The 26,395-nt window shown below is 46.3% G+C and overlaps 3 protein-coding genes across 5 annotated transcripts; 1 reads left to right on the top strand and 2 right to left on the bottom strand.

The window, feature by feature from the left end:
- Positions 1 to 5,852: 5,852 nt before the first annotated feature.
- Positions 5,853 to 13,576, bottom strand: OSGEP (O-sialoglycoprotein endopeptidase). Its single transcript, XM_056134068.1, has 11 exons — positions 13,339 to 13,576; positions 11,059 to 11,178; positions 10,512 to 10,687; positions 8,116 to 8,211; positions 7,748 to 7,797; positions 7,532 to 7,610; positions 6,888 to 6,953; positions 6,683 to 6,773; positions 6,387 to 6,462; positions 6,181 to 6,279; positions 5,853 to 6,024 (listed from the first exon to the last, which is right to left on the bottom strand). The coding sequence occupies exons 1-11, from the start codon at positions 13,451 to 13,453 to the stop codon at positions 5,985 to 5,987; spliced, it is 1,008 nt and encodes a 335-aa protein (XP_055990043.1). The 5' UTR covers positions 13,454 to 13,576; the 3' UTR covers positions 5,853 to 5,984.
- A 426-nt stretch (positions 13,577 to 14,002) lies between these two features.
- On the top strand, positions 14,003 to 16,795 carry APEX1 (apurinic/apyrimidinic endodeoxyribonuclease 1). Of its 2 annotated transcripts, none has more exons than XM_056134069.1 (5): positions 14,003 to 14,098; positions 14,400 to 14,525; positions 14,730 to 14,917; positions 15,661 to 15,853; positions 15,978 to 16,795. In XM_056134069.1, exons 2-5 carry the CDS (start codon positions 14,468 to 14,470, stop codon positions 16,493 to 16,495), a joined length of 957 nt encoding a protein of 318 aa, XP_055990044.1. In that variant the 5' UTR covers positions 14,003 to 14,098; positions 14,400 to 14,467; the 3' UTR covers positions 16,496 to 16,795. The 2 variants fall into 2 exon arrangements, with proteins under 2 accessions (XP_055990044.1, XP_055990045.1); XM_056134070.1 differs by lacking the exon at positions 14,003 to 14,098 and adding an exon at positions 14,118 to 14,132.
- Positions 16,796 to 17,059: 264 nt separating this feature from the next.
- PIP4P1 (phosphatidylinositol-4,5-bisphosphate 4-phosphatase 1) lies at positions 17,060 to 21,754 on the bottom strand. Of its 2 annotated transcripts, none has more exons than XM_056134072.1 (7): positions 21,444 to 21,754; positions 20,948 to 21,138; positions 20,109 to 20,215; positions 19,182 to 19,287; positions 18,928 to 18,980; positions 18,744 to 18,834; positions 17,060 to 17,885 (listed from the first exon to the last, which is right to left on the bottom strand). In XM_056134072.1, the coding sequence occupies exons 1-7, from the start codon at positions 21,604 to 21,606 to the stop codon at positions 17,742 to 17,744; spliced, it is 855 nt and encodes a 284-aa protein (XP_055990047.1). In that variant the 5' UTR covers positions 21,607 to 21,754; the 3' UTR covers positions 17,060 to 17,741. The 2 variants fall into 2 exon arrangements, with proteins under 2 accessions (XP_055990047.1, XP_055990048.1); XM_056134073.1 differs by having other exon boundaries at positions 21,465 to 21,754.
- Between the last annotated feature and the right edge of the window lie 4,641 nt (positions 21,755 to 26,395).

Raw genomic sequence — 26,395 nt, 5'->3', positions numbered from 1 at the left:
TTTGGATGTGGGCCAATCTCTGTGGTGTGAGATGATATCTCATTGTGGTTTTGATCTGCATCTCCCTGATGAGTAATGATGTAGAGCATTTTGTCATGTGCCTTTTAGCCATTCGAATTTCCTCTTTGAGAGAGTTTCTGTTCATTTTTTTATTATTATTAGTTTTTATTATTAGTGGGCTGGAGCGATAGCACAGCGGGTAGGGCGTTTGCCTTACAAGCGGCCAACATGGCTGACCCGAGTTCGATTCCTCCGCCCCTCTCAGAGAGCCCGGCAAGCTACCGAGAGTATTCGATATGCCAGACACAGTAACAACAAAGTCTCCAATGGAGACGTTACTGGGCCCGCTCGAGCAAATCAACGATCAACGGGAGGGCCTTTACCTTACCTTTATTAGTGAAACACCATGAGGTACAGTTGTAGATTTACAAATTTTTGTGCTTGGATTTCGGTCATACCATGATCAAATACCCATCCCTCCACCAGTGCCCATTTTCCACCACCAGGATAATATCCCTCCCCCCCCACCCCCCCCATCCCCCCATCCCCCCCTGCCACGTTTCTGTTCATTTTAAATCACCGTTCTTAACTGCAAACAGTGATACATGATTTGGGCTGAGTGGAAGAAGCCAGCCAGAAGACACTCCTCAGCCCCTCATCTTTTCTCTCTTCTTTTATGTTGTAAGTATTTTCCGTGGAAAAGATGGTCTCACTATGATGTGGTCTATGAAGCAGGTTTGGAGGCCAGGGATGTAGTTCAGTAGTAAACGTGCATGAGATGCTGTTAGGTTTTGTTTGTTTCACTGTTTTTGTTTTGGGGTCACACTACCAGTGCTCAGGGGCTACTTTCTGCTCAATGATCATTTTTCCTAATGGTGCTCAGGTGACCATGCAGTGCTGAGCACCAAAACTGGGCCTCCGCACATGCCAAGCATGTGTTCAATCCATTGAGCTCTCTAACCCTATTTTTATAGATTTAAGAAAATAAATGGGGGGAGGGGTACAGCTGATGGCGCTCAGGGCTTATTTCTGGCTCTGAATTCAGGAATCACTCTGGTGGGCTCAGGAGACCATTTGGGGTGCTGGAGATCAAATCTCAGTAGGTTATGTGAAAGGTAATAGCCCTACCCACTGTACTATTGCTCCAGCCCCAAAATTGAGGGTTTTATTCTGGGGGGGGGGAGCATACCTAACAGTGCTCAGGGCTTACTCCTGGCTCTGAGCTCAAGGATCATACCTGGAGGTACTATTTGGAATCCTGGGAATCAAACCCAGATCAGACTTGTGCAAAGCAAATACACAAGTATCTTACCCACAAGAGTATCTCTCCAGCCTTCACCCTGAGTCTTTATCTATTTTTTGTCTTTTGGGGGTCACACCTGGTGGTGCTCAGGTGTTACTCCTAACTCTGCACTCACTCCTGGCGGTGCTCGGGTACCATAAAGGATGCTGGGGATCAAATCTGGGTGAGCCAAATGCAAGGCAAATACCCTACCCACTATCACTCTATAGCCCCCCTCCCTTTGTGTCTTCTTTAAAATATGTTTTCTGTCTCCTTGGCAACTGGGTTATTCTTCTGAATTAATATTTCTGGGGTAGGGCTGACAGTTTTGCTCATAATCTGTTCATAACAGGGATAAGTGCATGTCTTATTTACATGAAATCTGGGCTCAATTCCACACACCAAAAGGCAACAAAAAGTAAATAAAAGGGGCCAGAGAGATAAAACAGTAGGTAGGGCACCTGCTTTGCATGTGGCTGACATGAGTTCTATCCCCAGAACCCCATGTGGTCTCCTGAGCATCACCAGGAGTGGTCCCCAAGCACAGCTGGGTATGCCACCCCCCAAAAAGAAAAAAATACACATGGCTGGAGATAGTGCAGGAGTTAGAGCACAGGCATCCAACCAGGATTTGATTCCTGGCATCCATCAAATGGTCCTCCAAGTACCACCTGGTGCAGTCTTTGAGGCCCAGAGCATGAGTGGGTGTGGTTTGGGTAGCCCCAGCACTGCAGGGTCTGGGCATGAAACCACTGGTCTGATTGGCTGAGAATCACCAGTGGGACCTGGTGGTCTCCTGAGCACCACTTGATAGGCCCCCAAAAATCAGTCAATAAAAATTCATTTCTCTAGTGACCTCATGGTGAAGTGTCCAAAAGGCAGAGAATACAACCTATCTTCTTTTTTCTTCACCAATGATAGAATTTTGCTTTTTTCCCAAAACCTTTAATCAGCTGTCTCCAAAGGATCCCTTCTTGCCTGTATTTGCTTTGCATCTGAATCACATTTTCCTCTTGGGGACCAGGGAGATAGTATGGGTCATAAGGAACTTACTTTGTACGCAATTGATCCCAGTTCAATTCCCAGCATGTATCCCCTGAGCACTCTGTTGTACTGGGTATTTCTGGCACAGCTGGTAAGGCCTTACACTCCTGCTCTCTGTGCAGAGTGACCTGGAGGCCTGGATTCTGCCTTTCTCAGACTCCAGAAGAAGATAGAGGTGAAAATAAAAAATGAGTCCACTTCTACAGGAGTGCATGCTTTGCATGTAGGAGTGCTATTTAAGGAGAATCTGGAATGATCCTTCCTCCCCCTCCCCCAACCCACTCCCTGCCCCCCACTCTGCAAAACAAAAAATGAAACAAAAATGATTTTGAAGTAGTACTTGGGGAAAGTGCTTCCAGGCAGAGAGAGAACAAGTGTAACTTGTAAATATTCCCTGGAGGGCCCATACCATAAATGTTTAATGTTGGCCAAGAGAAGAAGAGCAGCAGAAAGTGGGGTCAAGGCAGAAAGCGGGGAAAGAGCAGCAGCCCATTATGGAGGTTTACTGATGCCCCAGGAAGAGTCTGAGATTCACTCTAATATAGGAAAACAGAGGTTGTGAGCAGAAGAGTGACATTACCTGGCTACCAGCATAACACAGTCCACCCTGGTAAGCAGGCAATGACACTGGTAATATCTGCAACCGCAGTAACTGCAGATAGAAAACTTTGCTCTAGGGAAGCGGTGAGGAGAAATGGAATTCTGGATATATTCTGAATGTCAAATCAGTACAGTTCAATTTGATGAACTGGAGATAAAAGAGAAGTGTCAATAGATAAAATTGTTTGCCATGAATTATGTATTTTGGTGGGGAGGCATAACCAGTGGTGCTCAGGACTTACTCCTAGTTCTGTGTTCAGGAATCAGTCCTTTAGGGTTTGGCAGGCCAATATATGGTGCCAGGGATCAAACCCAGGTTGGCCGTGAGCAAGGCCAGTGACTTGCCTGCTGTACTTTCGCTCTAGCCCATCATAGACAATTTAATGCAAGAGTTCTCAGGGCCAGAGAGATTATATAGTAGAGAAGGAGTTAACCTTGAATGCAGCTGACTCCAGTTCAATCCCTGGCACTGCCATATGGGTAACCTAATATCCAATATCAGGAACACACCTGCTATCAGGAATACCATAAGCACGAGGAGTAAACCATAAGCACCACAAGGGGTCACTCCTGAGCACAATATCAAGAGTAGCCTGAGCACTGCAAAAGGTGACCCAAACACCAACACCTCTCCCGAAATAAAAAAAGATGGAGTTCCATTATCTGAAATTGGAAAAAGTATAGCAGTTAAATTGAGCAGAAAATTAGTTGACTGAGCAGCTAGATATTCACGATTAAAGTCCAGGTTGGAGCTACAGATTCTTATTGAAAGTGTTTGAATGTTTAACACTGGATGAAATCACTAATTGTAGATGTGACTAGGGAAGCTTGTGTGGAAAACAGGTTGAAGGGATGAAGAAAAACCAACAAAGATAAGCAGTGGAATATGATAGAGCAAACCTGAGACTGTTCAAAAGTCAAGTGAAGGAAATGTTTCAAATAGGCAGTATCAAAGGGCAGACAGGGTAGTAAGATGATGCAGAATTTTGCCTTTAGGCTTAGCATGTGCAAGTAAGTGGTGACAATGACAAGAACAGTGGCCTGATGAGAAACAAACTGGCTCTTCAGTACTTCTATACGGTGAAGCAGGAAAAACGGCAAAAAATGGGAAGAAATGGGATTGAGTTTCATATACTCATGTGAAAAAGTGTTTTTGTGTGTTGATGCAGAAGAGCTAGAAGAGAAATACTGACTCATACAGGGGAGATTGTTGGTAGATGGCCCAAAACAACAGATGGCATCTACTGGAGAATTTAGGCCTGAGTGTAATTTGTTTCTAAAATGACATTCATGCATTTTAGCCCAGATTTTATTGTAACAAGCTGCTCTGTGTACAGCAGGGTATGTTGCAGCATCCCTAGCTTCAACCCTGTGGTACTGTCTCCCAGTTGTGACAACCAAATTTCCTCCAGGGAATAAAACTAGTCCTGGTTGGGAACACTGGTTTACAGTAATAGCATAGAAAGCAGAGGATATGAGGTACAGATGTTGGAATGTTGGCAGATGTAGTATAGGGGGAGAAGAAGGAGCCTGTACAAACTTTCTGAGCATCTATTTCCCTTGAAACAGGAACCAAGAGGGTGGGTGGATGGTGTTAGAAATTTGAGAACTCAGGTATGCAAAGTATCAGAAATGAGGGCGAATGAAAGAGCTGATTAATACTGCTAGGAAGCACAAAGCATCCAGCTAAGTTTCATGATGAGTTTAAAAGTCAACCAGGATAATTCTAGCTAGCCCTTTCAGTTGCAAAGGTCTAGGTAGAGACAAGTACATGAAAAGCAAGAAAGGCAAAGAAGGTGGTTTTCACAATCAAGTACTTATAATGGGGAGTTAGCTAGAGGAGGGAAATGAAGAGAAGTGGGCAATGAAGTCAGTAGAAATGAACTGACTCCAAGTCCTGGTAAATGGATAAATGGCTGGACTGAATGTACTAAAAGGAATGAACCAGAAAGACAGGTTTTGTAGGACACCTGAGATTGAGAACTGGAGTTGTAGGTATAGAATATGACCAAGGGAATGAGTGGCTGAATTGAAGATACAAGGAACTAAAACCAGAGAGTATTAGAATGACCTACATGGACACTGAAATCATTTGAACATGAGTGGTTTTAACAGTCAAACCTAAAGTGTTTCAGAGCTGAAGATGGTGTTAGAATGATGTTTGAATGATGGTTCCCAACCATTAGCCCACGGGCTGGTACTGATCTGCAGGTGTGAAAGGTGGAAAACCACTGCATCAGAGACCAGTGAAATGGTATCAGAGAAAATAAGAATTGCCTCTAGGCTCAGTAGCACAATACATCTGGAAGGAAAACACCATCAGTAGAGATTATAGGAGAAAACAGCTCAGAGCAGGAATGTGAAGGGAAACTGAGGATTGGGGGATTTAAGAATTTTAGGAGGTGGAAGAGGGAGACGGGAACCAAAATAGAGGTGAATTAGTAGTGTAAAAGAGGAGAGGTAACTTGGTAGTTCAGAATTTTTCATGATGAATGATTTAAACAGGATAAAAGGCATGATGAGGTTAGTTCTGAAGGTTGAATTTGGGTCCCGACCTTGAACCAGACAATGGAATACAGAGGCTAGTGGGATTTTCCTTGAGTTACACATTAACACAAAATCAGACATCGTCTCCAGGCTATTCTAAAGGAATTCCCAATCATCTACTTCAAATATTAAATTTCAAAGAATTTAATTAATGGCAATAATATAAAGTGATTAATACAATACAAATACTACAGTAGTACTGGTCGTGCTATTAATCAAGGAATGTACCTAAAATATCCCTTCAGTTTTAGCTCAGAGCAATAGTCCCAAGCCTACCTAGACAGTGAGCACTGCTCTGACCCTGACCTCATTCCATCACAAGAATGTATCCAGTACCCACGCTGTATTAGACCTGAGCAACAAAGGCTGATCACCAATATACAAAAAATATTTTATTGTCAGGTTATCAACCAACTGATGAAGAGCAGATTCCCATGTCAGGACTGAGGTTAAGGCCCAGAATCCCTTGGGCTCCCCCAAGGGCACTCTCAGCTCCCATCCTGCTAACATTCTAATCCCTCCAGGTCACTTCTACTTCATCTGTCCGATACCTGTAAAAAAGAAAAAAAAAAAAAAACCTTGATGATTATCCCCCAGCACCTTCCCTTTTTCTCTGCCCTCATGATTCTGGACTTTTGTCCCTGCTGATTTCTGCCCATTTCCCATATAATCCTATCTATCCCACCTCCCACCATGGGGGCACTTACCTCTGGGTGATCCCAGAATCACTAAGGGGGGTTGTAAGTCCAGCCTGAAACATCTCCCAGCCAGCCTGGGCTATCATTGCTCCATTGTCAATACAGAATCTGAGAAGGAATAGGCGTAAAATTTGATACCTGAGTGTTTAGACACTTTGATGCATGGGGGATAGGAGGCGGGGGGAGGGGAGTGGTGTGTGTAGGACTGCCTTTACCTCTCATCTGTGGCAAATAGCTGGGCTCCACGTTCCTGGCACATTATTTGCATCATTTCCTGTAGCCGCACATTACCTATGATGAGGAAAGAAGATTTTAGCCCTCTCCAGGGTCCAGCTATATACCTCACGCATGTTTACTTAGGAAAAAGCAGTAGGGAGCTAGTAGAAGATAATTAAAAAGCATATGACTACAACCGACACACACTATTTTTCTAGAACTTAGAGATTTCAAGTGTCAGGAGAAGATACATGTGCACAAGCAAGAGAGACGAGCGGAGCTCAAGGATACATACATCCCACACCTCCCACGATGAGGGCCTCCCGGGATCCACAGTGGGCCATGGCTCGCTCTGTGATCTCTACCAGCATAGCAAACACCGTTTCCTGGGGGGAACAGACAAGGCAAAGACATCAAAGGGGATCCCATATGACCTCTGATCTTTTATATATAAGTTCCTCCAGCCCCGACTCCCAGCGCCTGATTTTTTATTCCATTACCTGCAGGGAAAAACACAGATCCTCAGGAGTGCACTCGCCTGTGGCCAGCATCCGCTGAGCTACGTCCTATGATTAAACGAGGAAAACATGGAGAGTGGTTTGGGGATGGCTAGAGAGCAAAAGTTATGACTCTCGGAGGACCACTGTGCTCAACCATAACACCAGCTCTCACACAACACTCTGCCCTTCAACCACACTCAGTCAAGCATCAGTAACTAGGAGCGGCTACCCTGCCACATCCTCTACCCCTGACCCTGCTTAATCCTTCTCCAATGCACTTAATCGATACTTACGTTTTATTACTTTCCCCTTTCATCTTTTTTCTAACGTCAGGACCAAACCCTAGGCCTTATACATACAAAGCATGTGCTTTATTATTTTTGTGGGGAGGGGAGAGTGTTCTTTATCTTCCCATTGGAATCCCAGCTCCAAGGATTTTTATTTCGTTCCACACTATATCACTGTTACCTAAAACAGCATCAGCAAATGAAAGCTGTTCAATAAATATTTGCTAAATAATCTCATACCCAGCATTAATGAGCCAGTACTATACTACCTGCATGCAATACAAGGTTGGGCAGAAAAAAAAAATGTTTTGTTAAAAAGCTTAAAAGTGCCCATCATCTCACTTCTCCCACACTCACCTCAATGAAAGACAGGATCCCTGAGAATGAAACGTCCATCCCCTTTACAGTGTAGGGCAGTTCAACCAGCTTCTTGCCTCTATATGGGAGGGAGTCCATGAGGAGCGATGGGGAGCCAGCTGCTCACTCTTCACAGCCCCACCCACACCTCCTAGGCAGAATGAGGGGATTCCTGGAAGAAGCACCAGTTGGGCTCCTCCCACTGACGTCTCTTACCGCTTTGCCATCTGTTCAATGTTGTAGCCTGGACTCGGGTCATTGGAAATCTAGCAGAAAAATAGTAAGGATGGTGCTGGAGCTATAGTACAGCAAGTATGGGGTTTGCCTTGCACGCGGCTGACTCGGGTTCGATTCCCAGCATCCCATATGGTCCCCCGAGAACCACCAGGAGTAATTCCTGAGTGCAGAGCCAGAAGTAACCCCTGTGCATCAGCAGGTATGACCCAAAAAGAAAAAAAAAGGGGGGGGGGGATAAGTTCAGAAAAAAAGGCAACATAAGAAGCTGAGTTACTGCTTTCTCTCTGTACTTCCATGCCCCCAGAAATTTGCCCATTCTTATGTTCTCTGCAGCCCCGAAGTCTTACCTTTAGCACTCGAGCAAACCGATCCAGACAGTTACCCACAGCAATATCGATGGTTTCCCCAAAGATGCGGTAACGATGTTCTGAATATGCAATCACCTAAGAGTGATGAGGGTGTCCATGAAATCTCAAGTCTGCAAAGAGGAGTATTTCGCTTTGGGGAAGAACACAGCCAAGGAGCAAAATGGCTGCCAAAGATTCCAGCAAGAAATTGAAAAAAGTACTTTCCCAAATCCTAAATGGGGAATTTTTCTTTTTTAAATAGTTTGTATCTGAGATGCCTGGTAGATACCCTGAACCTCCTAAAACAGATTCTTTAGCAAACTGTCATTTCAAACACATTTTTCTAGCATGGAGGTTCCAGGTATTTTCCTTAAAGGTTGGTCTGGCTACTTTGGACTAAGAGACAGGCTTTCCTGGTTGGAGACAGGAAGCCAGAGTCCTAAACTGTATTTCCAGGCCAGTGGTATTTGAAAACAAGATGACACTGAGAACTAAAAAAAACTAAAAAAATCCTACACTGGATCAAATTAATATCCTACCCAATCAGTACGACAATCAACTTATGTCCATTCTTCAAACTTCTACCAGATAATACTTATCACTATTGACACATATATTCCCTATTTCTGAGATCAAGTATTTCCTGGATAGCAAAATAGGTCCTTTCCCTTCCTGTGCTGTAAGGGATTTCTTGCATCCCAACAAAGATCTTATTCTGCTGTCAAAAGGCCTGCAACAAAAGGGGAAGGGACCAGGTCAAAACAATAGTTCAGTGGGTTAAGAGGTTTGCCCTGCATTTGGCTGACCCAGGTTCAATCTCCAGTATCCCATATGTTCTACTGAGCACCTTCAGGAGTAATTACTTAGTGCAGAGCCAAGAGTAACCCCTGAGAATCACAGGATGTGACACAAAAAGACAAAAATAAATAGAATTTTTAAAAAATAAAGTTTGTGTGTGCGTGTGTGTATGTGTGTGTCTGTGTGTGTGTGTTTTAGGCAGGGAGTGTGTTTGGGAAAAAATCATTTTACCTGATACCTGTTATCCATTCCCCTCTACACAACTATCTTCCATGTTTATATAAGCTCACATCTCAGAGGTGGGACTTGAGATATAGTACAGGGGTTATGGTGCTTGCCCTGGTTTAATGGTTTGGTCCCTGGTACCAAATATGGTCCTTAAGCACTGCCAGGGGTCACTCCTGAGCAGAGAGCCAAAAACAGCTGCTGAGCCTGCTGGGTGTGCCTCCCCATACCCCCCCACCCCCCCACCAAGAAAAGAGAAACAATAGGGGAAAAGAAAAAAAAATCATTGATATTCATTAACCCTTGTAATTTCCACTGCTACTTTCCACTCCCCATGGCCCTAATCTTGTAGGAACTTTGTTCTTGAGCTGCTAACCACCCCCCTGGCAATTTCAAGGGAATGTGTACCCATGTGTACTTGGGGGGGGAGGGGGTCAGGGGAGAGAGTAAGGTGGAGGGGAGCCATACTTGGTAATGCTCCTGGTTCTGTACTCAAGTATCAATCCTGGCAGGGCTCAAGGGACCATATGTGGTGACAGGGATGGAACTAGGTGGCTGTGTGCAAGACAAGTGCCTTACCTGTTACTCTATCTCTTTGGCCTCTCATCTTTACTGTCTTAATTTTGGGGTTTCTGTAACATCCAATGGAAGTCATGAACTCCTTTGGCTTAGTACTGGAAAGTCACTCTTGGCGGTGCTCGGGGGATTATGTAGTATGAATGAGGTTTGGAACATGGGCCTCCCCTAGGTAAAGCATGCACTCAGTTCTTTGAGCCATCTCCTCATCCCAGACAGTAATTAGTTTTGACAATATACTCACTAGACACTCTATGGCAAAGGAAGACAAAAATTTAAGTTCTTCCATCACAATTTAAAAGAGATTCCAAACAACTCTCACTTCACCTATAAACTTAAAATACCTTCTTCTATTTGTGGAGCATTGCTCAAATGATGCACGTTTTTCATACTTATAGTAACTTCTATATATTTAGCACAAAAAGAATACAGTTGTCCTATAGAAATAAACTGAGCAGTGTCCCTCAGTTTCAACTGCTAAGATTTATAGGAAAAATAAGTTTCCAAATAATCAAGGTGAAAATCCTTCAAAGAATTCTGAAGGTATCAATCCTTCCCACTTTGCTTCTCCAAAACTGGAGATCACTAATCTTAATGAACACTGACATTAAGTATTTAACATTCTCCTTATCCTTCCCAAATGTGCAATATTACAAACTTTGTGGATATTTTAGGGTCAAACATTTTAGTTCAGAGGAGCCCTGTTTTGTTCCTACAATTTCCGCCACTGAGGTAGGCTATGGAAGTTGCTGGTACAATTACCATGACACAGAGGAATGAAGGATCACTCTAAATACCTGCGTGTTTCCACCACTGACATACAGTACAGTGGGGCTGGTTGCTCCGGTGATGAGGCGGCCCATCTCAATGTGGCCTATGCAGTGGTTCACACCCAGCAACGGCTTATTCCACAGCTGGGCGACAGTACGAGCAACAACAGCCACAGCAGCCAGTGGAGCACCCATGCCAGGCCCTGGTCACATAGAAACAAGACTTAGAATCCTATTCCTTGATACTGGGAAAAACAGAATTGGGGGAAGCAGAGGCTGTAAGAGGTAGAACAGAGATACAGGTAGAAGCAAAGCACAAGCTTTTTATCTATTTATTTGGGCCACACTAGAGCTGCTCAGGGCTTTCTCCTGGTTCTGCGCTCAAAGATCACTCCTGACCAGCTCAGGAAACTATATGGGGTATTGAGGAATTGAACCCAGGTCTGTTTCGTGCAAGGCCTATCCACTGTGGCCTATCCACTGTACTATCACTCTGACCCAAGCACAATTTTTTAAAATCTTGCCTGGCTGCTCCAGATTTATTTCCCCACTGCTGGCTCCAGTCCCTGCATACCTTTGGTAAAAGCAATGCAATCTATATCCTGGGGCTTTAATCCAGATTCTGTTAAAGCCTCCTCCAGCAGGTCCAAGATAACAGCTCGGTGGTGCCTGGCAGTGTCACCTGGTAGGAATCCTGAGAAACAACGACAGAACAAAGTTCACAGGGTTTTTCTATAGCAAAGGTAGAAATAAAAATAATAATTATTTTAAAATGCATTTTCATACTATAGAAGAGTATTTTGCTCTCCTCAAGTTTCTAATCAATTTTTCTAATACTATCTTTCCTATCTTCCCAGCCTAAATGAACAGCTCTCTGAAATACCCTTCTTCACATCCAACTCCCATAAAGCCTTCACGACTCATACCTACTTTATACCCTTTAGTGAAGACTTGAGAGGTAGCTCCAGAGTCAAAGCACTCAACTCATAAAAGTCTTTATGCTTTGCATAAAGAAAGTCCAGGTCTGATCTTAGTAAAAGGTGGTTCCTGAGTACTGTTGGGTGTGGCCCTATCCCATCCTCCCCACAAAATGACCAAAGAAACCCCATATCCTTTGGTGATTTCTGGTATCGAAGCCTTTACACAATCGCACTGTTAAATTTAACCACTGTATTTAACATATAACAACTACCTTACAATTTTTAGCAATTTCCCTACTTTAACCATGAGTATCTCTAAGCCTTGGCTATTATCTTGGTATTCCTGCTGCCAACGTGGCCTAAGAGTGAATATTCCACAAACATATATATTCTTTTCTTGGTGTTTTGGGGCCATATCCAACAGTACTCAGGGCTTACTCCTGGTGTGGTGCAGGGGACTATTTGGAATGCTAGGGATCGAACCCAGGTCGGCCATGTGCAATCCAACTGTCCTACCAGTTGTACTATCACTCCAGTTCAACAAACATATAAATTGTCTTTTTGGTTTTTAGGCCACATCTGGAAATGTTCATAAATTTCTTCTGGTTCTGCACTCAGGAATTACCCCTAACAATGCTCCGAGGATCATACGAGATGCTAGAAATCAAACCCAGGTCAGCCATGTCCAAGGCAAGCACTTTACCCACTGCACTATCTCTTTAGCCCCAATTTATATTCCCCTCATCCCATATATTCTTAATGAGTGGCCTATCCCTATACCACCTGTCACGGAATGTTTTCATGTACATACAAGTCAGGTACAGGTGTTTGGAGCACGCAGGCAAGACATAATAGCTTATAAGTAACTTTTATTAAAAAGTGTGTCTTGGGGGCCAGAGCAACAGTACAGTGGGTAGGGTGTTTACCCTCAATGAAGCCGGCGGGGTTTGATCCCCAGCATCCCATATGGTCCCCTATACATCGCCAGAAGTAATTCCTGAGTGCAGAGCCAGGAGTAACCCCTGACCATCCTCCGGTGTAGTACAGACCACTCCCCCAAAAAAGTGTATCTGGGGAGCCAGAGAAACAGAGAACAGAATGCTTGCTCTGTATGTAGTCAATTGGGGTTCCATTCATACTACATGGTTGTCTATATAACCCCTGAGCACGGAACTAGAAATAAACCCGGAGCACAGCCGATTAGCAGGCAGAAGCACAGAGTGCATGCGGAAAACCCAAATGGATCCCTCAAAAAGCATGATTCCCCGCCCCCACCCCAAACCCCCAAGCACCACTGGGCGTCTTCCCAAAGCACAACAAATAAACTATTTTTTCTGGTACCTTTGACTCAACACAGCAGTATTATTCCCACTTTCTATGCGGGGGAAGGGGAAAGGAGGGAGGAATTCACACCTAGTAATGCTCAAGGGTTACTCCTGGCTCTGAACGCTCATGCCCTACCCTCTGTACTGTCAGTTTCAGGCCTCGGGTATTATTCCCACCTTTAAAAGTAAGGTACTAAGCATTCAGCATCATAAAAACTAAATTACGTCTATTGCAAATCAAACATCTAAGTTAAGAATCTTTACACAGTTCTCTCTCCTCAGACTACAATAATTTTGATTGCATTTATGTTAAGGCATTTACGAAGGTGCTTATTACATCAAAATGGCCCAAACATCTAGTTATATCCAGCTGCCAACTGATGCCTAGCACACAAAAGAGGGCCGAATAAAAACTGAACGAATCCCGAAGACAGGGCTCATAGGTCTGTGAGTCTTCTATGCACCAGCCTAATGACTTAAACACTGTCCATCACCTCGGGCACTCGGGAACACGCGCTGCGCGTCCCGCTTCACTAGGGTTTAGCTGGCGGTAGAGGATGCCGTGCCCACCGGATGCGCTGCAGACGGGTGCACTCCCATCTCCCATACCTGTGCCTGGAGGCGTGACATAAGTGCGCCGCGGATTCGCCAGCACCTCGCCATCCCGCACCACACCCACACCAATCTTGTTGGCGCTGCCTTCAAAGCCCAGCACCGCCGGCATGACTGCGAGCAAAAGCCGACAGGGCTCCTAGCCCCAACGCAGGAGCTGAATGATTTGTGCTGGGCCGCAGAATCCCCGAGCGCAGAGGGAAACAAGCGGCCTACGGAAGCCAAGGAGCGATGCAAAGCCAGACAGTCAAAGCACGGGGACTCCCTGGGGCGGTGCACTCGCCGGCCCCGCCCCCGTCGTCATGGCGACCCAGCAAGGCCCCTTTCAGAGCCTGTCCTCGTAATTGCCAGAAACAGTGAACTGGCGTGTACGCTTTCCCTTCCTATTCGCGCCTCTGCCTCAATCCCGAGCCTCTGCCTCAATCCCAGGACCCAGTGCAGGATTCTCCCGTGTGTTATTTCGGGTCTTTCACAGACCTTGGGCTCCCGGCTCACGATGGCTGAAATGGGTATTAAAATCTGGCACGAAATAGGCAGCCCTAAGATGGAGGGTTGGGGCCTTCAGTCCCCCTGACGACCCGGAGAAGGTCGAAACTCTCCATCACGGGGTGCTAGGAAGACCAATCACGCTGCACTTCGCAACCACGTGACACGGTTCACAGCTCACGTGACCACGCGAGTTACCCACGTGCAGACACAGCGTGCTCGATTCTTTGTGCTTGGGTAAAAGGAGGAGCCAGGCTTGGGACCTGAGCAGGTCTGATCCAGGGTTGCTTTTCTCGGGCCTTAAGGTGGTTTCGCTGGACTCGTAGTCAGTGATCGCTAACCGGGAGTCCTAACTTAGCCTCTCATTTGGAGGGCAGCTCTCAAAAGAGGGCATCTGATTTTATGAAATGATCATGTTGTGTGGGTGAGGGGTTGAAGGACCGCGATGCGTGGAGGCGGGGGCAAGATGGAGAGATGATACGTTTGCCAAGGCCGGACCTGGCGTCGGAGTGCCTGAGGGAGGGATCTTTACACTAGCCATAGATGGTTTTATGACTTGTTTGCCTCTTTAGACAACGCGTTAAGAAAACTGTTTCGGTGGGCGACGTGGAATAGGTGCCGAAGGGCGTTAATTACCGCGATGCCGAAACGAGGGAAAAAGGGAGCGGTGGCAGAAGATGGAGACGAACCCAAGACTGGTAAGAGCGTTTATTATAAGGCCCGAAGGGAGGCCGCGAGAGAGGACTTAGGAAGGCTTTCCACGAACGGGAAGTAAAGCCAACTCGTGCTTTTCGCCAAGTTTGTTAAGATTGCTGCAACTGAAAGGCCCTCAGTGGGCCTAGCAACGTAACTTCAAAGTTGCAACCTGTCATTTCTGTCACTGCATACTATTCATTTTATAGAGCCAGAGGCCAAGAAGAGTAAGGCGGGAGCAAAGAAAAATGAAAAAGAGGCAGCAGGAGAAGGACCAGCCCTTTATGAGGACCCGCCAGATCAGAAAACCTCACCCAGTGGCAAATCAGCCTCGGTCAAGATCTGCTCCTGGAATGTGGATGGGCTTCGAGCCTGGATTAAGAAGAAGGGTTTAGATGTGAGTGAAATTCAAGGAAGGGAAGACAGTTCTGTAGTAATAAATGATCTCGAGGTTTCTCACATTTTTTCTCTTTCAGTTTTTAGAAACTTAGGTGTTTTCTTTTTGAGGGGTATAAGTAGGGACTCTTTTTTGAGGTTGGGGTATTATACTTTGTAAATGCCCATTGTATACCAATTGTGTAAATGCCCATTCCTTTGTTTCCATTGCTTTATCTTGTTAAAGACCCCCAGCTTATTGGGGGAAAAATGTCTTGACTTCCTCCATTTTGCTTCCAGCATTATCTTTTCAATAGCTATTTCTTCAAAAATCTGTTGGTTCCCTAGTACCAATAGAAAAAACACTGAATCTCTTTGGTGTAGCATGTAATTAGGAATTCTTACCTTCCTCCATTGTTGGTTGTATTTTTATATAAATATTGCTGTAACTGTCCTCCCGTTGTTCATCGATTTGCTCGAGCGGGCACCAATAACATCTCACAACAAATTGTGAGACTTCTTCTTACTGTGTTTGGCATATTGAATACATCACAGGTAGCTTGCCAGACACTCCCGGTAGCTTGCCGGGCTCTCCGAGAGGGGCGGAGAAATCGAACTCGAGTTAGCCATGTTGGCTGCATGCAAGGCAAATGCCTTACCCGCTGTGCTATATTCCTACTGTGACTAATCTGTTTGTAATACCTGCCATAGATTCTTCAATGTTTGTTAAATTTTATTTTTGTCTACCTTTCGATTCACTCCTAGTGGGTCAAGGAAGAAGCACCCGATATTCTGTGCCTCCAAGAAACCAAATGTTCAGAGAACAAACTACCAGCTGAACTTCAGGAGCTACCTGAACTATCACATCAGTACTGGGCAGCCCCAACAGACAAGGAAGGGTACAGTGGCGTGGGCCTACTCTGTCGCCAGTGCCCAATCAAAGTCTCTTATGGCATTGGTGAGACCTTGTTTCCTGATACTGAGCTCTTCCAAACCAAATGCGAATACCGTTTCTGTCCCACTTCTCCATTCCTGTACGTTCTTGCTTTCACTTCACATCATTGCCGTTTCTATTCCTGCAGGTGAGGAAGAACATGATCAGGAGGGCCGAGTGATCGTGGCTGAATTTGAGGCGTTTGTGCTGGTAACCGCCTATGTACCGAATGCAGGCCGTGGTCTGGTGCGCCTAGAGTACCGACAGCGCTGGGATGAAGCTTTTCGCAAGTTCCTGAAAGGCTTGGCTTCCCACAAGCCCCTTGTGCTATGTGGGGACCTCAATGTGGCTCACGAAGAAATTGACCTTCGCAACCCCAAAGGAAACAAAAAGAATGCTGGCTTCACACCCCAAGAACGTGAAGGCTTTGGAGAGCTCCTGCAGGCGGTGCCTCTGGCTGACAGCTTCCGTCACCTCTACCCTGACAAGGCTTATGCTTACACCTTTTGGACTTACATGATGAATGCTCGGTCCAAAAACGTTGGTTGGCGTCTTGACTACTTCCTGTTGTCTCATTCTTTGTTACCTGCCTTGTGTGACAGCAAGATTCGTTCCAAGGCTATGGGCAGTGACCACTGCCCTATTACCCTCTACCTAGCACTGTGATGCCTACCCTAAACCACTTTGACCCTGAGAAATATGCTTGTATCCACACCACACCTCTTAGCTTTAAATTTATTCCCAAATTGCTTTACTGCTTTCTAAAGAAATCTGCATTGTATTTCCCTTATAAAAATGTGAACCTTTGAACCAGGCTTCTAGTGACAGACAAGTTAATCCTTTAATTCAAGGGTGTTTTTTTATTTTAATTTTTTGGTATTTTGAGGGTTTGTTTATTAAACATTGCACCAAAAGCTACTTCTTCCTTTGAACTATTCTCGTGAAAATAAAAGAGCCATAGTTTCAGTGTGCTGTCTTTGTTATCTCTACCCTTTGTGGGGATATTAAATCCTAACCCTCCCCCCTTTTTTTCTTTTGATTTTGGGGCCACAGCTGACAACAGGAGTGGGGGTGGGGGTGGGGGGGGGAAAGGTAGATTTATCTCTAGGCAGTATTCCAAGTGTCAGCAGTCAAACCTTGGTCTTCGTGCAAAGTATGCACTAGCCTTTTGAGCTATCTCCCTGGCCCCTACAAATTCCTCTTTATGTAGGATTAACAACTGAAAAAGGGTAGAGTCATGACCTTATTTATTTACAAGCACAGAGAAGTCCCTACCTCCCCCAAGACCACAACCCCGGGACCCAGTCCAGTTAGCGGGTGTCAAGGTTGGAAGGAGGAATTCACAGACCCGGGACTAGGGGAACATACCCCACATTAAATAGTTATATACATGTAAGTTCCAGTGGTTCTGTACAGAGCAGCAGCTGACCCCACCCCCACAGGACACAGAATGGGGGGAGAGGAGACTGAGGGTACCAAGGCCAGAGCCAGCCCCTGGAGAAGTGCAATAGCAGCAGCAAGGTCCTAAGGGTGCACAAAGAGGGAGGGAAACCCCCAGGGCTACCCACCCCCACCATGCCCTGGAATGTGTAAGGGACGGGAATGGCTCAGGGAGCATACAGGAAGGACGAGTCTAAAACCGTCTTTTCAGCATCCAAGTTTAGGGGCAACACTTCACCTATTTCACCCTAAACACAGCAACCCTTGGAGGAAAGCAGAGGGCCAGTAGTAGTCTTTTCTACCTTCCCAAACCTAGATGCAGGCATGGTGCCTTCCCACCTCTCCCCAGGAAAAGGCAGGCAGCTGCTTGGCTCCCCTTAGAGGAGTCCAGGGAACCTTTCACCACGGCTCCCTTTGTAGTGTCACGGTCCCCACCACAGAGAGGCCAGGCACAGTCTGCGGGTCATCAGGCTCAGGAGTAGTTCTGGACAGGGTGGCTGACCTTCATACAGGCCCAATAAAGGGCCCGGCCCAAACACAGCACAGCCAACAGGATGACGAATGCCCAGGCTGCATAGATGCCTCCATATCGTAGCGCATGTTTCCACGTGCCAAACTGATAAATAAGAAAAAGAAAGGTGGGTTCACTATGGATACAGCAACTTCTAGGAGCTATCGTAAATAACACAGACCTCAAGCTGCCTTGTTCCCTACTCCAGTGTTGTCCCCTTCAGGACCTTTCTGAGGGCCCAGTTATTGGGTACCTTTCCCCTGGACAGTAACATACCCACACAATCCCCATTTGTCAAGTGTTTTTTTTCCCCCTTTAAAGCCACACCCAGCAGTACCCAGGGGTTACTTCTTTTTTTTTTTTAATTTATATTTTTGCTTTTTGGGTCACACCCTGCAATGCTCTGGGGTTACTCCCGGCTCTGCACTCAGGAATTACTTCTGGTGGTGGTCAGGTGACCATATGGATTGAACCCAGGTCAGACTCGTGCAAGGTAAATGCCCTACCTGCTGTGCTATCTGGCCCCTACTTCTGGTTCTGTGTATGGGAGGTAAGTCCCAGCGGTGTTTGGGGGACCATGCAGTGCTAGGGATCAAAGGGAACTTCATGAGATGCTTAGCCCACCGAGCTCTCTGGCCCCATGTCAGTTTTTCTTACTGTCTGACAATTGGGCCAGGTTTCCAACTATCAACTCTTTATTTAGCACTTTGCCATGACTTATCCTCAGCAGAATGGAGAATGCAGGAAGAAGCAAAAAGCTTCCTTTTTACTTCTACAGTAATAACAAAAACTTTCTATACATTGAATCAAGACAAAGAAGACAAAAATCCCTCAGCTTCTATCAGTGTGTGTGTGTGTGTGTGTGTGTGTGTGTGTGTGTGTGTGTAGAGGGGGAAGAGGGGTAAGCGTCAACCTGTGGAGGAGAGGGGCTCAAGAATGAAGGAATGAGTCCTGATTACTCACAGCAAGGCCAGTGGCAGTGACTGCCAAGAGTAAGCCCAGCAAGAAGCAACAGACACATCTCTTCCGTGGATATCTGCGCCCAATAGAGGACCTGCAAGAAGGCAAACAAAGGGATGCTTGCAAGGCTATAAAGTCTTGACTCTACATATTACCCAATAAACCATGACACTCTGTAACCACTTACACTTTTCTGCAATGCGGGCAACGCGCCAAGGTTCGGTCTGTGAACTCTGTCCACTACAGAAAAAGAGAAAGAGAAGCAGAGATTATCTTAAACAATGGGTTTGTTTGGTTTCGGTGTGAGGGCAGGTGTGGAATAGGTTCCCACAGAATAGATGCTGGGATATGCTGTAATCCAGAAATATAATCCTGATGACTCCTAGTGCCTACTCCTCACCCATACCCCTCAGCTTGGAGCCTCCCAATGCACCTCCTTACCAGAAAAGTATTCTTGCAATGTCCACAGATAACCCTGACTCCCATTGGTTGCGGATCTGGACTCAGAGGTCCTGGGTGAACAGGCCCCAGATTGATGATTCTTTTGCTGTAGAAAAGATAAAGACAGTTAAAAAAAAAGTTTTGAATATGGAGTCAGAGTGACAGTACAGTGGACAGCGCATTTGCCTTGCAAATGGCTGACCCGAGTCTGAACCCCAACATCCTGTATTTTCCTGAGCACCACCGTGAGTAATTCCTGTGTGCAAAGCCAGGGTAACTCCTATACATAGCCAGGCATGGCCAAAAACCAAAACAAAACCAAATAAACAAAAACAGTTTTGAATCCTTGGGGCTGGAGAGATTAAGTACAGTAGTTAAGGTGCTTGCACTCAGCTGACCTGGGTTTGATCCCCGGCATTTTACATGATTCCCCAGAACCAGGAATAATTCCTGTGTGCAGAGCCAGGAGTAAGCCCTGAGCACTGGCATGTGTGGTCCAAAAACTAACAAGAAGTTTTGAATCCTAAGGACTCATATACTCTGCTACTTTCACCCACCCCCTTCACTCTCTGCCTAAGTTCCTCTATTTGTACCCTCAAGGTACTCTGTCTCAACCCTACCCCAAAGGGGTGCAGTCGGGTTGAGGCCTGCTTACACTGCAGAGGAAGAGACACTGCTTACACGACAGGCTTCTAATTCCCCTTTTTCCTCAGTAGCACTCAACCAGCCCCCACCTCCCTCTTTTCTCTCCTAAAGGCCTTGCTCTTTTTTTTTTTAATCAGAAAGATGACTATATAGAGGCACAATTGTTCGCCTTTTATTCTAAGCAAACACCAGAATCCCTCATTTCTACATTCTCTATAAGTACCATTGGTTTTTGGCTTTCAATTTTTGTCCATTAATGCCACTCCCGACCTAAGACCTTACCAATAGGGCCGAGGGCAGGCAATCCGTTGGGAAGTCACTTTGCATATAAGGAGACAGTTACAGGGGCAGCGAACATATTTTTTCCCAGGGGGTGCATTCTTGATTGGCTAAAGAATAACAGGAACATCTGTAAGCACACTTCTACCCCCAATCCTTCCCCAATTCCTCCAAAACACCTTTGGAGGTGAAATGAAAGAGGTAAGGTCTTAAGCCAGGACAGTAAAATGGTGTGCATACACACACACACACACACACACACACACACACACACACATACACACACACACACACCCCAATTTCTTGCTGCAAGAAATTGGCAAACAAAATGCAGTCAGGGCACATTTGATTGGGCAATGACTCTGAGACTGCTGGAACTGAAACTTGGGTTTCCTTAAAGCACGTGGGTTACCCCCCAGAAGGGGAAGGGTGGGTAAAGATGAGGACCTAAAGGGCTACAGAGAGTACAGTAGATTCAGAAACCCCAGCCCCTCAAATGGACCCCCCACGTCTCCCCAGCAGTAATCACTGAGTGCAGGGCCAGGAGTAAACCCTAAGAACAGCTGGGTGTAGCCCAAAACACAAATAAATAAATCTTTACTAGGGTCAAAGAGCTAGTGCAGGGACCAGGGTGCCTCCCTTACACAAGGATAACAAGGGCTCATCCCCGGCACCCTATATTGTCCCCTGAGACCCGGCAGGAGTGATCCCCTGGGCACAGAGCCAGGAGTAAGCCCTGAAAACTGCTGGGTGTGGCCCCAGTTCCCCCATCCCCCTCTTCAAAAAAAAAAAAAAAGAGGATCCAAGAAACAGGGCCCATTTCATAAATCTGTGAAACTCACAGTGGCTTCATTGCAGACGCCACATTTGACGACATGCTGATGCATCTTGCCTTCCACATTGATGAGAGACTGGCAGACTCGGCAAGTGATCATGGGGGCACTCCCACTGTCCGGGCTGGTCAGGGGCGAGTAGGGGGGTGGGTCCTCCCCAGGCAACACGGCTGGGTGCCCCTCGGGGAACGGGGGAAACGCTGGAGAGGAAGGGGAGGGGAAACAAGCTGGCATCTCGGGCAGACGCCCCCGCCGTGCTGCACAGGATGAAGGCACGCCTGGTCCCGCTCCTGGTCGCGAAGCCTTGCGACCCAGCTCGGCAGCGCTCGCCGACCTCCTCCGAAATCCCTTCCACACCCCAAGCCCCAGTGGCGATTGCGGGGGTGGGGGTGGGGGGTGGCCAGGAAGCCCCAGCGGGTAACAGGTGCCACCGCTGCGCACCTGGAGCCCGGCCCCGCCCCCGGCCCGCCTCTCCCGGCCACACCGCGGACCCGCCCCGGCTTACCCTGGGGCGGGGCATGTTTACCGGCTCCATAAGGTGGTGCGGAAGGGGTCAGGCCTCCGCCGGGCGCAGCCCCGCTCCCGCCCGGCCCTACTAATCCATTGCCGCCGGCGCCACCGTCGACGGGGTCGGAGAGCAGCGGTGATCGCTCTCCATCTGCCGCCATGGCCGCCGCCACCGACTCCCGCTGCGGCCCAGGACCCGGCTCCCTTTCGCCACTGCCGTCGCCGAAGCCACCGCCGCCGCCGCTACCGGGTCCCCAGGGCGCCTGCGCGCCGCGAGTCCCGCACACCCCGCAACCAGGGGCCCGCCCCGTTCCGTCCCGCGGCACGTGATAGGCTCTCTCCGCCCTCCGCGGCTCGTGATTGGCTCTCTCTGCCCTTCCCTCGTGCTAGATTCGCCGAAAGAAACCAATCCCCGGGCCTGCCAACGCAGCTCTTCTTTGCCATTGGGCAGCTACGCGCTAACGTCAACTGTCACATGACGTTCCAGAGGCCGCTGGGCCTGCACACAGTGCACGTGACGTGAGGCTCGGCGAGCCATTGGAAGCGTGGCCCATCGCGCTACCTCAAGATCAGGAGGTGGGTCTGGGAGACATCGCTGCGCGGGTCACGTGTCTGAGGAGCCCCCCCCCCCCCCCCCCCCAGCGTCCCGGGCACTGCGCGGGGAGCCAGTATTTAATCACTGCTCCTCATTGGCCCAGCGACACCATTCAGAGTGGTCTTCCTCCGTGAGGTTATTGTTAGCCTCTCATTGGCGGAGACTTTCTTTCTGGTCCTGTGATCCTTGAGGCGCCCTTTATTGGCCCGAACTTAACGCCTATTTGGTTGGGGGGCGTGGCTCAAGGGGCGAGCCCCTCAAGTGCCGGGAGCTTCTCAGTGAGTAGTGGAGAAACCGTTATCCTCCCTGAGAAATCGCAGAGTGAGTGAAGACGGGCCAGGAGGGAATGGTAATATGATCACCTCAGCTGAGGAGGTAGCCCAATGGGCTAGAGCACGTGCTTTGCTCTGGCCCATCGGGCTAGGGTGGGTTATATCCGAGCGTCGCATGGTCTCCTGACCGCTTCCTGGAGGACCAAACAAAAATAGCTCCCAAGCTTCTTAGGGGCTGTTGCAAAAGATAGTAATTAATTTAAAAGGTTATCACCCCAGCTCACCCTGGGACTTCTGATTGGCTACACCTAGGAAGCTGCCATGCAGATGCCCTCTCTATCCCTGATTAAATTATGAGCTTTATTCTTTTATAACTGTCACTAGACAGAGTTGCAATCAACTTTGATTCCTAATTCTAACTGAGTCAGTCTTTTTGGCACAGTGTAAGCTATTTTAGTCCCTTGTTCCGGAGGTCAGAGGATCTTTGGACTTGTCTCACCTTTGCCCCTAGCCATCCTACAAATTTGATAGTGATTGTAAGCAACTTGTACGCCTCCGGTCAATCCACCACCCCGTAATATGTTAAAACATATTCTTCCAACTGCTTCCACACCATAAAAGATTTCTTTTTTTGTTTGTTTGTTTGCTTTGGGGGGCACACCCAGAAGTTCTCAGAGCTGACACCTGGCTCTGTGCTCAGAGATCACTTCTGGGGGATTTGAGGGATTATACATACAGGTTGTTGGAGATCCAACCCGGGTCTCGCATGTGCAAGACAAGCAGCTTACCTTCCATGTTGTCCCCAATATTGTATTCTGCCTCAATACGACCTTTTTTCAAGTTTTTCAAAATACTCTACTAAATGGGTACCCAGATTGAAACAAAGTGTGTAAGGTCCCTCAGGAAATTTTTTCCCCTTAATTGTTGCGACTTGGTTGGGTATTTCAGGGTAAAAGGGGGACTAGCAGTCAAAGTGAATGAATGACTTATTATAGAAAGAATAATTTAGAAGGACTCCCATATTAATTATTATTAATGTGTAGGGTGAGTTGACTATAATTCTGGAGTTAATGGTGGATGAAAGTAAAAGTGAATCACCTTAAAGAGATCTCATTTGTTTTATAGTGCTACTAATGTAATTTCCCTCAGTTAAGCAAGTGTGAACAGGGAGGGCCATTACCACAGGACGATTACTGGGAGATCAAAGTGTTCTAGCTCAAGCTAAGTTCTATTAACTGTAGGAGCTCCTTGACTTGGGGTGTACTGGAATGGCTGCTACTTCCTGAAGAACACACCAAAAGAAGGTGTTCTGGAAGCAGAGAGGTAGTATAGGTGTTCAGGTACTTGCTGACAGCAAGGACCCTCTGTGGTTCTTGTCATTGCATATGATATCTTGAGCACTACCCTTGAGGACAAAACCAAGAATAAGTCCTCAACACCTTCAGTCAAAGCCCCCAGACCCTTATGTCCCACCCCCACCAAAAAAGTTCTTTTTTATTTCTTTCCTTCATACTTTGGTATGAAGGAAGAAGTAATCACTATCTGGTATTACCGAAGTCCTACAATAATTCAAAAACCAAACTTAAGGGCCCCTGCTAGCCCTTTTCCTTGATTAAATATGCTTTTTATGGGAGCCTAAACAAACTTCAGGGCCTGAACAAACTCTGCTGAATCTAACAACCGAACAGGAAAGTACAACCTGTCCCCTGCAATTAATATTTAGTAAACTACAGCTACCCGTGACATATTCAGTATGCCAAACACAGTGACAAGTCTCAAAATGGAGACTTTACTGGGCCTGCTAGAGTAAATCGATGAACAACGAGAGGACAGTGCTACAGTGTTAAACTAAAGCTGAACCAGAGAGATAAGGGTTAAAGTACTTAACCTTTCATGCAACTGAGCCCAGTTCGAATCCCCAACACCATCAAAGCACTGCCAAAGCTTACTCCTTAGCACTACCAGATGTTTGTGGTCCAAACATCTTCCCTCCTGACCCCCAGAGAAACTTGCTGTCTCAGCACCTGTGGCTAGATTGAGAGTTGGAGATTTCACCTAGATTTTGTTTTTTACAAACAATTCTCCAAGGCCAGCTTCCACTTAGAAGCTAACATTCCTCCACTAGTTAGGTTCCAATGAAACTTAAAGAAACAAGTAATTTTTGGGTACAAAATGGGGTGGGGTTATAACTCATAGAAGACTGGGATATTATTCCATACTCTGTGCTCTTTCTGGTGCACATACACCCAAGGGCATAGTGAAATGAATGCAATAGCATTCTTTATTTGTGCTTCCATTACATATGCATTCTAGCCCTCAGCAAAGCCATATTTGATCTTCATTCAAAATGGAGTCTTATCCTTATAAAATTGTGGAAGAAATGGAAAACTGGATACACTAACCAGGATTCTAGAGAGACAGATTCAAATTCAAATCCTGGAACTACATATGACTTCCAGAGCACTGCCAGGAGTAAACCCTAAACACCACTGGGTATGGCCCAAAGAAACTCAAAATAATGGACTAATAGATCGGTTGCCTTTTTTTACAGTTTGGGATCTTAGTGATATTTTCTGAAACCAGAATATGGCTCAACAGACTGGAGGACATGATGTGTATGCTGGAGCCCCATGGTTAGTGGTCACTAAAGCACCACCAGAAATGACCCTCAAGCACTGAGCTAGGAGTATCCCTGCCAGAGATGACCTACAAAACAAATATATATTTATATAGTATATAGTAGGGATTTTTTTTGGGGGGGTGGTCACACCCGGCAATGTACAGGGGTTACTCCTAGCTCTGCACTCAGGAATTACTCCTGGCAGTGCTCAGGGGACCATATGGGATGCTGGGAATCAAATCTGTGTCGACTGTGTGCAAGGCAAATGCCCTACCCACTGTTCTATTGCTCCAGCCCCTATAGTAGGCAAATGGAGACTAGAGTGGCAAATGGAAAAGTGTCAAGCAGTAGGAAGAATGTGTTATCAGTTTTGTGGGACACTGAAGTCAAGGAGTGGTAGAATAATTCCAGAATATGTACTGTTATAGATCCTTTTTCATTTTTTTAGTGCCAGAGATCAGATCCAAGCCTTCATACATGCAAAGCAAGAACTCTACTATTGAGCTGTATCCATGGCCCAGTAGATTCTTTTAAGGTCAAGTTAACCTGCTTGTATATAGATGTGGGACATATATTATGGGACAGGGCTGTGAAGAGTACTATGGTTCTCTAAGTGCTCTCATGATGACACTGCCTATTTTTTAAAAAATCCCCTTGGGATTGGAGTCCCAGGATTCAAGAAGGATGTTAATGATTGTGCAAGTGGATTGCTCACCTATTATTTACCTAGTCTTGACATGGTGATTTAGGAAAAATCTAAGATCAGTAAATATTGTCTCACCCTTAGTGACATTGCATTCTGGTAGTGATCAGAAGATACCTGCTCAGAAAGGAAGGTACATAAGGAAGGTCATATAAGAGCACAGAGAGCAATAACTCCTAGTCTTCAGTTTTCTCTGTTGCCAATGAATAACATCCTTCTTGGTCCTATGGTTTGCTGGATGTCTCTTTTTACTAGTCCCACCTGGGCTTATTCATGAACATATATTTCGAAGTGACTTGAAACAAGTGAATGATCTAATGGCCTCACCCACCGTTGTGGCAGTTGAACAGATTGACATGACTGGGTTTCCTTGTAGTATGATAGTAATTAGGAGATAGTCCAAAGGGGGAAAGAAGAAGCAGCAAGGCTTCTTCAGGCCTACGCTCCAGTATACTAGCACAACTTCATTCCATCTACAGTCCTGTGGTCATAGCAAGTCATAAGGACAAGACATTCAAAGTGTGGTGAGTGTTTTAATTTTTTGTGGGTAGAGCTGCAAAATAATATGATGCTACTTAATTTTTCCATCCCAGTACAAGTGATAGAATTTATTTTAAGTGTCTTGGGTGGTTTTTGGATTGAACCCAGGGCCTTACATATGCAAGTCAAGTAGTCTTCCACTGAGCCATAACCCCAGCCTTCAAGTGATAGAATTTTAGTGGTCAATACATTTAAGGGGATGAGAGCTGTGGAAAGAAAG

This window comes from Sorex fumeus, unplaced genomic scaffold, assembly GCF_029834395.1.
Source record: "Sorex fumeus unplaced genomic scaffold, SorFum_2.1 ptg000098l, whole genome shotgun sequence".
In the NCBI taxonomy this organism is placed as follows: Eukaryota; Metazoa; Chordata; class Mammalia; order Eulipotyphla; family Soricidae; genus Sorex; species Sorex fumeus.
This window is presented reverse-complemented; position numbering and strand designations above follow the sequence as displayed.